The sequence below is a fragment of the Macaca thibetana genome, chromosome 8 (genome assembly GCF_024542745.1).
Source record: "Macaca thibetana thibetana isolate TM-01 chromosome 8, ASM2454274v1, whole genome shotgun sequence".
Lineage (NCBI taxonomy): Eukaryota > Metazoa > Chordata > Mammalia > Primates > Cercopithecidae > Macaca > Macaca thibetana.
The window spans coordinates 4,451,074-4,467,456 of record NC_065585.1 but is presented as its reverse complement, the minus strand read 5'-3'; the positions used below and the strand labels follow the sequence as shown (position 1 = coordinate 4,467,456).

The 16,383-nt window shown below is 45.1% G+C and overlaps 1 protein-coding gene across 25 annotated transcripts in view; it reads right to left on the bottom strand.

Moving 5' to 3' along the window:
- The window catches only part of PTK2 (protein tyrosine kinase 2), a 356,647-nt gene that overhangs the window by 87,427 nt on the left and 252,837 nt on the right, over window positions 1-16,383 (bottom strand). For all 25 annotated transcript variants that reach the window (XM_050801647.1, XM_050801656.1, XM_050801658.1 and 22 more), the window contains 2 exons: window positions 14,619-14,703; window positions 8,818-8,918 (listed from right to left, as the gene is read on the bottom strand). In XM_050801647.1, the coding sequence (XP_050657604.1) occupies window positions 8,818-8,918; window positions 14,619-14,703 (186 nt within the window). The remainder of the gene's footprint in view (window positions 1-8,817; window positions 8,919-14,618; window positions 14,704-16,383) is intronic.

Below are 16,383 nucleotides of genomic sequence, written 5' to 3'. Positions count from 1 at the left end.
ATTTTTGGGCTGAGACGATGGGGTTTTCTAAATATACAATCATGTCATCATTTTTAAAAGAGTACGGCTGGGTGCGGTGGCTCACATCTGTAATCCCAGCACTTTCGGAGGCCAAGGCAGGAGGATCACTGGAGGTCAGGGGTTTGAGACCAGCCTGGCCAACATGGTGAAACCCTGTCTCCACTAAAAATACAAAAGTTAGCTGGGCATGGCGGCACATGCCTGTAGTCCCAGATACTCAGGAGGCTAAGGCAAGAGAAGTGCTTGAACCTGGGAGGCGGAGGTTTTAATGAGCCAAGATCGTGCCATTGCACTCCAGCCCGGGTGACAGAGCGAGACTCTGTCTCAAAATAAAAGAAAAAAAAAGAAAAAAGAAATGGTGATTTAAATGAGTTGGTTTAAAAGGTATTACCAGCCAGGTAATCCCAATACTTTGTGAGGCCAAGGCAGGAGAATCACTTGAGCCTAGGAGCTCAAGACCAGCCTAGGCAACATAGTGAAACCCCATCTCTATAAATAATTAAAAAATTAGCCGGGCATGGTGGCATGCACCTGTAGTCCCAGCAACTCAGGAAGTTGAGGGGGGAGGATTGCTTGAGCCCAGGAGGTCGAGGCTGCAGTGAGCTGTGATTATGCTACTACACTCCAGCCTGGGCAACAGAAGGAGAACTTGTCTCTCAAAGAAAAGATGCTACAAAGTGAATTCCCAAAAAGATTAAGGAAATGTTTAGATTTACCTAAATTTAGCATTAATTTACCCAAACTCCATTAAGATTGCTTCATCCTCAGATCAATGGGCTAGTTTTTTAGGCAATGGCACCAGAGAGAAAACAAAATAAAACAAAAACATTTGGCCATCTGCTGCTACCAGTCCTGATAAAGTACTTGGCTGGGAAAGATATTGCTGCCAGTACTGCATAAGGGGATGCTTTGGGAATTTAATGATGAAGATATTTATACCCACATTCTTGGAACCAAAACCTAATGACATACATCCTGTCAGGCTTCTGAGCCCAAGCTAAGCCATCATGTCCCCAGTGACCTGCACGTATACATCCAGATGGCCTGAAGCAACTGAAGATCCACAAAAGAAGTGAAAATAGCCTTAACTGATGACATTCCACCATTGTGATTTGTTTCTTCCCCACCCTAACTGATCAATGTACTTTGTAATCTCCTCCACCCTTAAAAAGGTTCTTCAAAATCTCCCCCACCCTTAAGAAGGTTCTTTGTAATTCTCCCCACCCTTGAGAATATACTTTGTGAGATCCACCCCCAGTCCCCAAAACATTGCTCTTAACTCCACCACCTATCCCAAAACCTGTAAGAACTAATGATAATCCCACCACTCTTTGCTGACTCTCTTTTTGGACTCAGCCCGCCTGCACCCAGGTGAAATAAACAGCCTTGTTGCTCACACAAAGCCTGTTTGGTGGTCTCTTCACACGTACATGTGAGACATTTGGTGCCGAAACCCAGGACAGCCGGACTCCTTCGGGAGACCAGTCCCCTGTCCTCACCCTCACTCCGTGAAAAGATCCACCTACAACCTCGGGTCCTCTGACCAACCAGCCCAAGGAACACTTCACTGATTTTAAACTGGGGAAAGCGGCCTCTTTTTACTCTCTTCTCCAACCTCTCTCACTATCCCTCAACCTCTTTCTCCTTTCAATCTTGGTGCTACCCTTCAATATCTCCCTTCTCTGAATTTCAATTCCTTTCATTTTCTGGTAGAGAGAAAGAAGACACATTTTATCTGTGGGCCCAAAACTCCGGTGCCGATCACGAACTCGAGAAGGCACCCTTCCCTTGGTGTTTAATCATTGCGGGGATGCCTCTCTGATTATTCACTCACGTTCCATTGGTGTCTGATCTCCGTGGGGACGTTTGCCTTGGTCATTCACCCACATTCCCTTGGTGGCAAGTCAATTGCGGGGACCCCTGCTTTGGCTGCTCACCCACGTTGCAGCCCAGGGCTGCTCCCCACCCCTTCTCTCCGTGTCTCTACCCTTCTCTTTAAACTTGCCTCCTTCACTATGGGCAACCTTCTACCTTCCAGTCCCCCTTCTTCTCCCTTAACCTGTGTTCTCAAGAACTTAAAACCTTTTCAACTCTTGCCTGACCTAAAATCTAGTGGCTTATTTTCTTCTGCAACACCGCTTGGCCCCAGTACGAACTCAACAATTGTTATAAGTGGCCAGAAAATGGCACTTTTGATTTCTCCATCCCACGAGACCTAGATAACTTTTATCAAAAAATGGCAAATGGTCTGAGGTTCCTGACGTCCAGGCATTCTTTTACACTTTGGTCCCTCCCTAGTCTCTGCTCCCAATGCGACTTGTCCCAAATCTTTTTTCTTTCTCTCCTGTCTGTTCCTTTAGTCTCCACCCCAAGCTCTGAGTCCTTTGAATCCTTTTCTACAGACTCATCTGACCTCTCCCCTCCTCCCCAGGCTGCTCCTCACCAGGCCAAGCCAGGCCCCAATTCTTCCTCAGCCTCTGCTCTCCCACCCTATAATCCTTCTATCACCTCCCCTCCTCACACCTGGTCCGGTTTACAGTTTCGTTCCGTGACTAGCCCTCCCCCACCTGCCCAACAATTTCCTCTTACAGAGGTGGCTGGAGCTGAAGGCACAGTTAGGGTACATGTGCTTTTCTATCGGACCTTTCCCTAATCAGCCAGTGTTTAGGCTCTTTCTCATCAGACCCCACTAAATATATACAGGAAATCCGATATCTAACTCTGTCCTACAATTTAACCTGGAGTGACTTAAATGTCATCCTAACTTCTACCCTCTCCCCAGATGAATGGGAAAGAGTTTTCTTCTCTAGCCAAATCTCACGCTGATAACCACTGACTTCATGAGCCAGACCTGCAGGAAGGCATTAGAACTATCTAATGGAACTATCAGGCCAATTCCCCAGGTATAGCTAGGTGAGATTATATGTTTTCCTGCCTACTTGAAGGGCTTAAAAAGGCAGCTTATAAAGCTGTTAATTATGACAAACTTAAAGAAACTATCCAAGGTAAAGAACCCAGCCCAGTTCATGGCCCGTTTAGCAGCAAGTCTTAGACGTTTCACTGCCCTAGACCCAGAGGGGCTAGAAGGCCACCTTATTCTTAATATGTATTTTATCACCCAGTGAACTCCCAACATTAGAAAAAGCTCCAAAACTTAAATTCTGGCCCTCAAACCCCACAACAGGACTTAATTAACCTCACCTTCAAGGTGTACAATAATAGAGAAAAGTTGCAATTACTTGCCTCTGCTGTGAGAGAAACCCCAGCCGTATCTCCAGCACACAAAAACTTCAAAACGCCTAAGCCACAGCAGTCAGGCGTTCCTTCAGGACTTCCTCCCCCAGGATCTTGTAAGTGCCGGAAATCTGGCCTCTGGGCCAAGGAATGCCCGCAGCCCGGGATTCCTCCTAAGCTGTGTCCCATCTGTGCGGGACGCCACTGGAGATTGGACTGTCCAACTGGCCCAAGGCTCTGTCTCCTTCTAAGATCTTCTCGCCTTAGTGGCTGAAGACTGACGCTTCCTGATAGCCTGAGAAGCCTCCTGGACCATCACTGACACGGAGCTTCGGATAACTCTCACAGTGGGAGGTAAATCCGTCCCCTTCTTAATCAGTACAGAGGCTACCTACTCCACATTACCCTCTTTTCAAGGGTCTGTTTCCTTTGCCTCCATAACTGTTGTGGATACTAATGCCCAGGCTTCTAAACCCCTTAAAACTCCCCAACTCTGGTGCCAACTTGGACAATATTCTTTTATGCACTCCTTTTTAGTTATCCCCACCTGCCCAGCTCCCTTATTAGGTCGAGACATTTTTACTAAATTATCTGCTTCCCTGACTATTATTCCTGGGCTATAGACACACCTCGATGGCGCCTTTTGCCCCAGTTCAAAGCCTCCTTCACATCCTCTCCTTGTATCTTCCCACCTTAAACCACAAGTATAGGACGCCTCTACTCCCTCCTTGGCGACGGATCATGTACCCCTTACCATCCCATTAAAATCTAATCACCCTTACCCCGCTCAATGCCAATATCCCATTCCACAGCAAGATTTAAAAGGATTAAAGCCTGTTATCACTCGCCTGTTACAGCACAGCCTTTTAAAGCCTGTAAACTTTCCTTATAATTCTCCCATTTTACCTGTCCAAAAACCAGACAAGCCTTACAGGTTAGTTCAGGATCTGCACCTTATCAAAAAAATTGTCTTGCCTATCCACCCTGTGGTGACAAAACCATATACTCTCCTATCCTCAATACCTCCCTCCACAACCCCTCCACAACCCAGTATTCTGTTCTGGATCTCAAACATGCTTTCTTTACTATTCCTTGCACTATTCTTTACTATTCTTTACTATTCCTTCATCCCAGCCTCTCTTTGCTTTCACTTGGACTGACCCTGACACCCATCAGGTTCAGCAAATTACCTGGACTGTACTGCTGCAAGGCTTCAAGGACAGCCCCCAATACTTCAGTCAAGACCAAATTTCTTCCTCATCCATTACCTATCTCAACATAATTCTGCATGAAAATACACGTGTTCTCCCTGCTGATCGTGTCCGGCTAATCTCCCAAACCCCAACCCCTTCTACAAAACAACAACTCCTTTCCTTCCTGGGCACGGTAGGATACTTTCGCCTTTAGATACCTGCTTTTGCCATCCTAACAAAACCATTATATAAACTCACAAAACCAAACCTAGCTGACCCCACAGATCCTAAATCCTTTTGCTACTCCTCTTTCTGTTCCTTAAAAACAGCCCTAGAAGCTGCCCGCACACTAGCTCTCCCTAACTCATCCCAACCCTTTTCATTACACACAGCCGAAGTGCAGGGCTGTGTGGTCGGAGTTCTTACACAAGAGACAGGACCGCGCCCTGTAGGCTTTCTGTCTAAACGACTTGACCTTACTGTTTTAGCCTAGCCCTCATGTCTGTGTGTGGTGGCTGCTGCTGCCCTAATACTTTTAGAGGCCCTCAAAATCACAAACTATGCTCAACTCACTCTCTACAGTTCTTATAACCTGCAAAATCTATTTACTTCCTCCCACCTGACACATATACTTTCTGCTCTCCAGCTCCTTCAGCTATATTCACTCTTTGTTGAGTCTCCCACAGTTACCACTGTTTCTGGCCCGGACTTCAATCCAGCCTCCCACATTATTCCTGATACCACACCTGACCCCCACGACTGTATCTCTCTGATCCACCTGACATTCACTCCATTTCCTTCTTTCCTGTTCCTCCTTCTTTCCTGATCACACTTGGTTTATTTATGGCAGTTCCACCAGGCCTAATTGCCACATACCAGCAAAGGCAGGCTATGCTATAGTATCTTCCACATCTATCATTGAAATTACCTCTTTGCCCCACTCCACTACCTCTCAGCCCCGCTCCACTACCTCTCAGCAAGCTGAACTCATTGTCTTAACTTGAGCCCTCACTCTTGCAAAGGAATTACACGTCAATATTTATACTGACTCTAAATGTGTGTTCCATATCCTGCACCACCATGCTGTTATATGGGCTGAAAGAGGTTTCCTCACTACACAAGGGTCCTCCATCATTAATGCCTCTTTAATAAAAACTCTTCTCAAGGCCGCTTTACTTCCAAAGGAAGCTGGAGTCTTACACTGCAAGGGCCATCAAAAGGCATCAGATCCCATCGCTCAGGGCAACGCTTATGCTGATAAGGTAGCTAAAAAAGCAGCTGCATTCCAACTCCTATCCCTTACAGCAGTTTTTCTCCTCATCTGGTCACTCCCACCTACTCCACCACTGAAACTTCCACCTATCAATCTCATCCCACACAAGGCAAATGGTTCTTGGATCAAGGAAAATATCTCTTTCCAGCCTCACAGGCCCATTCTATTCCGTTGTCATTTCATAAGCTCTTCCATGTAGGTTATAAGCCGCTAGCCCATCTCTTAGCACCTCTCAATTCCTTGCAATCGTGGAAACTTATCCTCAAGGAAATCACTTCTCAGTGTTCCATCTGCTATTCTACTACCACCCCTCAGGGATTTTTCATGCCCCCTCCCTTTCCTACACACCAAGCTTGGGGATTTGCCCCTGCCCAGGACTGGCAAATTGACTTTACTCACATGCCCTGAGTCAGGAAACTAAAATACCTCTTGGTCTGGGTAGACACTTTCACTGGATAGGTAGAGGCCTTTCCCACAGGGTCTGAGAAGGCCACTGCGGTCATTTCCTCCCTTCTGACAGACATAATTCCTCGGTTTGGCCTTCCCACCTCAGTTTCTCAGGCTCTTGGTATTTAGTGGCTCCTGGTTTTACCTCAAATCACCACCCTTAAGTCTCTCTTGAAGTGGACAGAAAGATCTTCAGTGGCAAGGGACCCTCCAATACTCCCACCCTGATGAAGTTCTATTCTTTACTTTTATACTCACTCTTATTCTCATTCCTATTCTTATGCCACTCTCTACCTCTCCCTAGTTACCTCCAACATACTATTAATCTCACCCACTCTCCTCACTGCCTCCAATCCTTCTCTAGCAAAGAATTGTTGGCTATGCGTTTCCCTTTCTTCCTGTTTTTACAGTCATCCCCACTCTACAGGCCGACTGGGCTACCTCTCCCGTCTCCCTGCACCTCAGAACCTCCTTTAAAAGTCCTCATCTTTACCCGCCTGAGGAACTTCTTGACTTTCTAGACAGTTTTGGTGAGAACTCCCCAGACATTTCCCACCAACAAGCTGCCACACTTCTCTGCATCTACCTATGGCACCTTTCTCCTTATGTCAATTCCACGCCCCTCATATTTGGACCCCTAACCACACAAACAACTATCCCCGTTGCCGCTCCTTTATGCATCTCCCGACAACAGCCTCCTGGAATCCCTTTAGGCAACCTTCCACTGTCCAAATGTTCCTTTTTATCTCCAGAACCCAGCCACACACATTACCAAACAGATGGGAGCGTTCCAACTTTGCATTACAGATAAGCCCTCTATCATTACTGACAAACTCAAAAACACTGGCAGTCACTATTGTTTAGGAAGACACCCTGCATCTCACTCCATCCTTGGTTACCCTCCCCCTGCTTGTCTGAATCTCCTCCTAGCCCCTCCTCTTGCTTGCTTATATCCAGCCCCATGAATGGCATTGAAAGGTTACTTGTAGACACTATGAGCTTTCTCATACACCATGAAAACCGAACCCCTCCCTCTATGCAGTTGCACCATCAGTCCCCATTACAACCTCTAACGGCTGCTGCCCTTGCTGGAGCTCTAGGATTTGGGGTGCAGGACTCCTCTGTCAGGACACCCTCTCACCTTTTCACTTTACATTTCCAGTTCTGCCTGGCACAAGGTCTCTTCTCTTTATGTGGCTCTTCCACCTACATGTGCCTACCTGCCAACTGGACAGGCACATGTACTTTAGTCTTCCTTACCACCAAAATCCAGTTTGCAGATGGGAACGAACAACTGCCTGTTCCCCTCGTGATATCAACACAACAAAAAAGAGTCATCCCACTAATCCCTTTACTTGTGGGTCTAGGACTTTCTGCCTCCACTATTGCACTCGGAACTGGAATAGCAGGCATCTCAACCGCTGCCATAACATTCCACAGCCCCTCTAATGACTTCTCTGCTAGCGTTACAGATATCTCACAAACTTTGTTCTTCAAGCCCAGGTTGACTCTTTAGCTGCAGTTGTCCTCCAGAACCATTGAGGCCTTGATTTACTCACTGCTGAAAAAGGAGGACTTTGTAAAATGAAGAGTGTTATTTTTACCTAAATCAACTTGGCCTTGCATATGACAACATAAAAAAACTCAAGGATAGAGCCCAAAAACTCGCCAATCAAGCAAACAATAACGTTGAACTCCCTTGGACACTCTCTAATTGGATGTCCTGGGTGCTCCGAATTCTTAGTCCTTTAATACCTATTTTTCTCCTTCTTTTATTCGGACCTTGTGTCTTTCGTTTAGTTTCTCAATTCATACAAAACCTCATCGAGGCCATCACCAATAATTCTACACGACAAATGCTCCTTCTAACAACCCCACAATGTCACCCCTTACCCCAAAATCTTTCTTCAGTTGAATCTCTCCCACTGTAGGTTCCCACGCTGCCCCTAATTCCACTCGAAGCAGCCCTGAGAAACATCGCCCATTATCTCTCCATACCACCCCCAAAAATTTTCACCGCCCCAACACTTTACCACTGTTCTATTTTCTTATTAATATATGAAAACAGGAATGTCAGGCCTCTGAGCCCAAGCTAAGCCATCATATCCCCAGTGACCTGCACATATATATCCAGATGGCCTGAAGCAACTGAAGATCCACAAAAGAAGTGAAAATAGCCTTAACTGATGACATTCCACCATTGTGATTTGTTTCTGCCCCACCCTAACTGATCAATGTACTTTGTAATCTCCCCCACCCTTAAGAAGGTTCTTTAAAATCTCCCCCACCCTTAAGAAGGTTCTTTGTAATTCTCCCCACCCTTGAGAATGTACTTTGTGAGATCCACCCCCGGTCCCCAAAACATTGCTCTTAACTCCACCACCTATCCCCAAACCTGTAAGAACTAATGATAATCCCACCACCCTTTGCTGACTCTCTTTTTGGACTCAGCCCGCCTGCACCCAGGTGAAATAAACAGCCTTGTTGCTCACACAAAGCCTGTTTGGTGGTCTCTTCACACGCACACGAGACACATCCTAAATCAGAACTCTCCTGAAAATCCAAGATATAAACTGTTTATATTTCCCTTTCTTAAGCAAAAGATATCAAACACTGAGTCCAGAAGGTAAGGTTTGGGGATCACAGTACCTCTCCAAGTGTGCACAGCTCCATGATTATCCAGACAGGATTCTCTGTGATGACTCCAATCAGCTTCACAATATGAGGATGGTCAAACTGACGCATTGTTACTAGGGAAAAAAGTTCTCCATAGTTATTCTTTTTTTTTTTAGATGGAGTCTCGCTCTGTCATCAGGCTGGAGTGCAGTGGCTCAATCTTGGCTCATTGCAACCTCCGCCTCCTGGGTTCAAGTGATTCTCCTGCCTCAGCCTCCTGAGTAGCTGGGACTACAGGCGCCCGCTACCATGCCCAGCTAATTTTTTGTATTTTTAGTAGAGATGGGGTTTCACCATGTTGGCCAGGATGGTCTCGATCTCTTGACCTCGTGATCCACCCACCTTGGCCTCCCAAAGTGCTGCGATTACAGGCATGAGCCACCGCGCCCGGCCTAGTTATACTTCTGAAAACTCTTTTCAGCTTTCCTGAAGACTAATTCAATTAAGACATAAGGCTGGCAATAGGGGAACTTTAAACTCAACTCCACAGGTCAGTTCAGCTCACAAATGGGCATAAATTGGCACAAAAAGGTATGTCCTACTATTGAGGTGTAAGATAACCACTGTTAAGAAAAACCCTTCTTTCCTTCTGCATATATGGCAGGGGGGAAGAAGAAGAATGAAGGAAGGGGAGGAGGAGGATGAGGAGGGGGGGAGGAGGAGGAGGAAGAGGAGGGGGTGAGGAGGAGGAGGAGGAATAGGAGGGGGAAGAGGAGGAATAGGAGGGGGAAGAGGAGGAATAGGAGGGGGAAGAGGAGGAGGAGGAGAAAGAGGAATAGGAGGGGGAGGAGGAGGAGGAAGAGGAATAGGAGGGGGAAGAGGAGGAGGAGGAGGGGGGGAAGAGGAGAAGGAGGAAGAGGAGGGGGAAGAGGAGGAGGAGGAAGAAGAGGAGGAAGAGGGGGAAGAGGAGAAGGGGGAAGAGAAGGAGGAAGAGGAGGGGGAAGGGGAGGTGGAAGAGGTGGAGGAGGAAGAGGAGGGGGAAGAGGAGGAGGAGGAAGGGGAGGGGAAGAGGAGGAGGAGGAAGGGGAGGGGAAGAGAAGGAAGGGAAGGAGAAGGAAGGGAAGGAGAAGGAAGGGAAGGAGGAGGAAGGGGAGGAGGAGGAAGGGGAGGAGAAGGAAGGGGAGGAGGAGGAAGGAGAAGAGAAAGAAGGGGGAAAGAAGGAAGGGGAGGAAGAGGAAAGGGAGGAAAAGGAAGGGGAGGAAAAGGAAGGGGAGGAAAAGGAAGGGGAGGAGAAAGAAGGGGAGAAGAAGGAAGGGGAGAAGGAGGAAGGGGAGGAGGAGGAAGGGGAGAAGGAGGAAGGGGAGGAGGAGGAAGGGGAGAAAGAGGAAGGGGAGGAGGATGATGGGGAGGAAGGAAGGAGGAGGAGGAGGAAGAGGAGGAGAAGAAAGAAGAAGAGGACCATTTATTTTTTCCTATGGACAGATCTGACCTTGGGCTAGATTCCTAGGTTTTCCTCTAGAAATCTGATAAGTAGGAGTGTGTAATTCATTTAGTAAGCAACCATCTTTACAGTAAAAATCACTCTTGACTGGTAAATTGCTGGGGGAGGAAGTGAAATGGGACTAAAAATACCTGGTGGAAAGCTGTAGCTAGAAGCTGCCCTGAGTGTGGAGACTATGGTAACTGGGTGTGTTCCTTGCAAGATCCTGGAAGCACAACCCATGGGGCACTCACGAAAGATTTCTATCTTGGACATAAATTGTTCCTGCATCCACCACTGTGGTCTTGTCCTCTTAAATTTAAATGGTTGCTTTCAGGGCCCTAAAAAAGATTTTCCACTGGGCATGGTGGCTCACGTCTGTAATCCCAGCACTTTGGCAGGCCAAGGTGGGCGGATCACCTGAGGTCAGGAGTTTGAGACCGGCCTGGCCAACATGGTGAAACCCCATTTTTACTAAAAATACAAAATTAGCTGGGTGTGGTGGTGTGCGCCTGTAGCCCCAGCTACTCAGGAGGCTGAGGCAGGAGACTCACTTGAGCCTGGGAGGTAGATATTGCAGTGAGCCGGGATTGTGCCACTGCATTCCATCCAGCCTGGGCGATAGACTGAGACTCCGTCTTAAAAAAAAAAAAAAAGTTTCCAGGACAGCCGTGAGGACTTTCACATGAGAGAAATGCCAGCTGCTGCCTTTCTGGCATACTTTGTTTATGTAGTACTCTCAGGAGTGTCTGATGCCAAATGTGGCCTATGGCAGTAACATGAGTTTGACTGCCTAATTGAGCCAAGATGACCAAGAGGGCACTGCATAGAGACATACACATCTGTGTGTGGACATGTATGTTAAGGTGTATGCATTTATAATTTCTAATGTCAGGGCTAAGGTTACTTGCACAGTATCCTAGGATTAGTAAGACAGGACAGAATTCACAGAACTATAGGATCTCAAAACTGGAAGTGATTTTGAAGGTGACGTGGTCCAGTGGGTCCAAAAACACCTGATTTCACGACTATAAAAATGGGGGAAAATAATTCTGATGCCAAGCAAGGAAATTAGAATAACAGAAGTAATTTTAAAAATATGATCAACATGTAATATTGCCAACATGTTACAGAGCAGCTGGTATTGATCATTGTGAGGAATGATCAATTTGAAATGGGCAAAGACTTTGAAATGGGCAAAACAATATTAGTGGGTGTTCTATCTAGCTCACTTATGTGTTTTACAAGTTTTCCCTCATATTCCAAGAACAGGACCTGGCAGTTTTTTTCAACAAACACCACCAACAAAAACCCATATAATGTAAACACCCAGCATATAATCCAAAACATATAATTAAATCTCACCTTGACACATTCAGTTCATTGCTTATACTGTGATATTTCTGGATAAACATTCAGGCACCCAGCATATTTACTACAACTCTACTTTCAATTTAATATAAGTAACTATTTAACATTTGGTTTTACATTATTCTCACATATAATTATCAAGCCTTTCATATTTCCTCAGAAGTAATTATTAGAAATACAAACCAGCACAAGGCTAAGAGAGTCTTGTGGCCACTAGGAAACTCTATCCAAACTGAACTAAAAATCAACACATAGAATAGTTTACCTTATTATATACCAATCTGGGGCAGAAAGCTAAGGCCCAGGGGCTGCCATCTGCTTTTGTAAATAAAGTTTTACTGGAACATATTCTTGTTCATTCTTTTCTGTCCTGTCTATGGATGTACAATGACAGAGCTGAATACTTGGGACAGAGGCTGCATGATCTGCAGAACCTAAAATATGTACTACATGGCCCTTTAAAGAAAAAATTTAACTATTCCTGATCGAGGCCATATTTTCTCTCTTATACATAGCCTGGTAAAGCCCTACAGAAGTTTAGATACAGTGCATCTATCATATTTCCCTGAAATAACTGCTGAGTAACCCTCTCGAAGACAAAAACATTAGCCCGACTTGATTACTCCTATAAAACGATGTAACTGATTTTTGTAATGACAATTCCAAAGTCCTACAAAATCACAACACAGTAATTGTTCAGAATTTTAGGAAGAGATAACCAATTTTTAAAATTTGCATTTTTGAAAATATAAAATGCACAAGAATACCAGCAAAGGTAAGGCAGACATGGTGTTGGGTGATGATGACTGATGTGGTCTGTTTTCTTGGCCTAGGTGCTATGTAGAAATGAACTAGTCAAGACAGAAGTCACTGGCCAGGCCTTCTCTTGTATCTTACGTCAAAGATTCAGGAATAGGATTAAGGATGTACTGAGACTTAATTAATGTAGTCACCACATGGCTTACTCTATGAATTACAATTTATTGGACTGTTAGGTGGTAAATATTTACAACAGAAAGCAGAAGGCATTCATTTGATGCACACATAATGAAGGACACCAGAATGACAAACATCTACCAGGTGTTCTCTAGGTGTCAAGCACTGTACAGGGCACTGAGTATGGAGTGGTGAGCAAAACAAACATGGTCTTTGTCCCCAGGGAGCTTAAGGCCTTAGAGGACGAGAGGAAGAGACAGACAATAATCATTTGTAAACAATGTAGCTTTAATTAGGAATCATTAGGAAGAAAAATATCGTAGTCTTGTGTGACAAAAAATACTAAGGGAAGACTTTAAATATGGTGGTCAGAAAAAGGTTCTCTATTGGAGGTAATGTTTAAGCTGGGGCCTGAAGCATGACAAGAGGCAAACCATAGGAAAGGAGGAAGAGGAAAATCACCGCTTGAGGGCAGTTAAGGAAGAGGTTGATGTGTACAAGATCCTTGCTCTTGAAGAGCTTACATTTGGGAAAGAAGACCTATTCATGCAGAGCTCACTCAAGCTAGCTTCTTCAGAGGAGGCACAAACCAAGAGTCAGAGGAATGGAGGTGGAGAAAATTATTTTTAAGGGCTGGGCACAGTGGCTCATGCCTGTAATCCCAGCTCCCTGGGAGGCTGATGCAGGCAGAGCCTAGAACTTTAGAACATCCTGGGAAACAGCAAAAACCCATCTCTCCAAAAAAAAAAAAAAAAAAAAAAAAAAATTAGCTGGATATGGTGGCGTGCATCTGTAGTGCCAGGTATCTGCAGCCCTGAGATGAGAGGATCCCTTGAGTCCAGAAGGTGACACAGCGAGACCCGAGAGAGACCCTGCCTCAAAAAAAAAAAGGATAACTGTTTCTAGCTAAAGTTACCTGGGAAGCCATGAGAAGAGTCCTATGCTGAGGTCTCTTCTTGCATGAAGTTTTCTCTTGTTTTGTTTTTTGGAGACAGGGTCTCATTCAGTCACTTAGGCTGGAGTGCAATGGCGCGATCTTAGCTCACTGCGACACGGGTCTCCCAGGCTCAAGTGATCTTCCCATCTCAGCTTCCTAAGCAGCTGGGACTACAGGCATGTGCCAACATGCCCAGCTAATTTTTTTAATTTTAAAATTTTTTCATAGAGACGGGGTTTCACCATGTTGCCCAGGCTGGTCTCAAACTCCTGGGCTCAAGTAATCCTCTCACCTCGGCCTCCCAAAGTACTTATTACAGGCGTGAGCCACCGCACCTGGCCTCTTTTTGGGAGATTTGTTCTTTTTCTTTCTTTCCTTTTTTTTTTTTTTGAGGCAGAGTTTGCTCTATTGCCCAAGCTGGAGTGCAGTGTCACTATCTCGCCTCACTGCAACCTCCCTCTCTGGGGTTCAAGCTATTCTCCTGCCTCAGTCTCCTGAGTAGCTGGGACTACAGGTGCATGCCACCACGCACGGCTAATTTTTTGTAATTTTAGTAAAGACCGTTTCACCATGTTGGCCAGGCTGGTCTCGAACTTCTAACCTCAGATGATCTTCCTGCCTTGGCCTCCCAAAGTGCTGGGATTACAGGCGTGAGCCACCGCACCTGGCCTGGGTGATTTGTTCTGATTTTGTAGCAGGACAAGGGGAATGGTCATAGAGCCCTATTCCTTCACTAGTCTATGAGCTCCATCAGGGCAGGGACTGCGTGTGTCATGCTCACCTCTACATTCCCAGAGTCTGGGCAGCATCAAGATTAGGATCGCTTATATATCTGCACCAATTCCAGTGCAAAGATGTGTAATGGCGTAAGTACCGAAGTATAAAGGAAATGTACATCAATCTACCTTTATACATAAAACATGATGGTTTACCTGGAAAAATCTGTAGATAGGTGCTTATACAAATTTAGACATTAATTTGCAAGGCAAAATAATAAACATAGTTGTCTCCTAAAAGTCAAAACATCATTTTTCTTATTTCTTTAGACACAGTTTGGATTTCACAGATAGAAAATCAAATGGAGTTCCACAGAAATTTCTAGAAACTTACAGGCTTCTTGAAGAAATTTCTCTCTCACGCTGTCCGAAGTACAGTTTTTACATGTTTTAATTGCAACCGCCAAAGCTGGATTCTCCTGTGTTAGGGAAATTATAGAATCACACACACATGCAAAAAGGTTTGCTATATTAATCGATTCATGAAAAGCTGTCTGTTTTGCAACTATGTGGGTTATGGACCAGACAGAATCAGAAAGGCAAAATCTCAAGAATGAGAGGAATACTTAAAAACACTCAGTATAAAATCCCCTGAGAAAAACGGTCATGCATGTGAAACATTACAGCAATTCATTTATTCATTCATCTACAAACATGCATTGAAGATACACCATGTGGCTGGTACTATTATAAGTGCTTGGGATACACTGGTGAACAGCAGAGGCAGCAGTCCCTGTACCTGTCAAGCTTACACTCCAGTGAGGAACACAGAGAATAAATAAGGAATTAATTACATAGTATGTTAGAAGGTAACTGCGTTACAGAAAAGGGAGAGAGCAGATCAGGATATGGAGACAGGGATGGAGGCTGCTGTATGAGGTGCACCTCACTGAGCAGATGAGACAAGAGCAAAAAACTGAAGGAGGGAGGAGAGGGAGCTGGCTAAGGAACAGCAGGGAATAGTGCATAGTGTGCTTAAGGGACATGAGCAAGCCAGTGAGGCTGGCACAGAGGGTGGAAGGTAGGAGGGTGAAGATAACAGAGTCAGAGAGGAACAAAGGGGCCAGACCACACAGGGTCTTCAAGGCCAATAGAAAGATGTGGCTTTTACTCAAGTGAAATGGAGAGCCAAGGTAGGGTTTGGACATTGGAGTACCATGGCCTGACCCAAAATTTTGAAGGACCATTCTGCTGTGGTACTGAGAAATGGCTGCAGAGAGGCAAGTTTAGAGATACAGGGAGTTCTATGGGTGGCTACCAGAGTACCCCAGGTGACAGGTGATGGTGGCTTGGACAAACATGCTAGCAGTGGAGGTGGAGAGAAGGGCTGAGATTCTGGCTATACTCTGAAGCTAGGGCAAAGGTGGTTCATGATGCAGGTGTGAGAGAGTCAACTTCAGGTTTTTGACCAGAAAAACTGACAAGATGGAAGGGGAAGATCAGAAGCTCGGCTTGGGATGTAATAAGCTTGAGATGTCAGTAAGACAGCCAAGTCACACAGGTGAAGTGACCAGTAGGATACTGCGACTGGCGTTCAAGAGAGAAATCTGAACTGGACATAGAAATCCAGAAGTAGCCTAGCTCATCTGACTGGACGAAATCACCAAGAGAGATGAGAGAGGTCCAAGAACTGTGCTTTGAAGCTCTTCAACACGAAGAGGTCAGGGAGAAGAGCGGAAAATGTCAAAGGAGACTGAGAAGGGATGACCAGGAAGGTAGGAGACAAACCAAGAAAATGTGTTGCTCTGAAAGCCAAAAAGTCATTATGTACATTTATTACTGTCTTTAACACCATTTTATATATTATAATTATACATAACACAGAGATAATATTGTCATTTACGTAACTACTGTCTATTCTCCATCACTAAAAGGTAAGTTTCAAGACAGCAAGTAACTTGCCTGTCCTCTGTGTCAAAAAATCCCCATTAGTATAGCTGATGCATATTATATGCTCAGTAAAGAATTGTAGAATTAATATTAATATCTTTCTTTTAAATGCAGATGTTCATTAATATGTTAGATGTGTCATATTTTAAAAATACCTTAAATTGTGTTTTGTTTAACAAATTAGCTGTCGCATATTTTCAAAATACTTT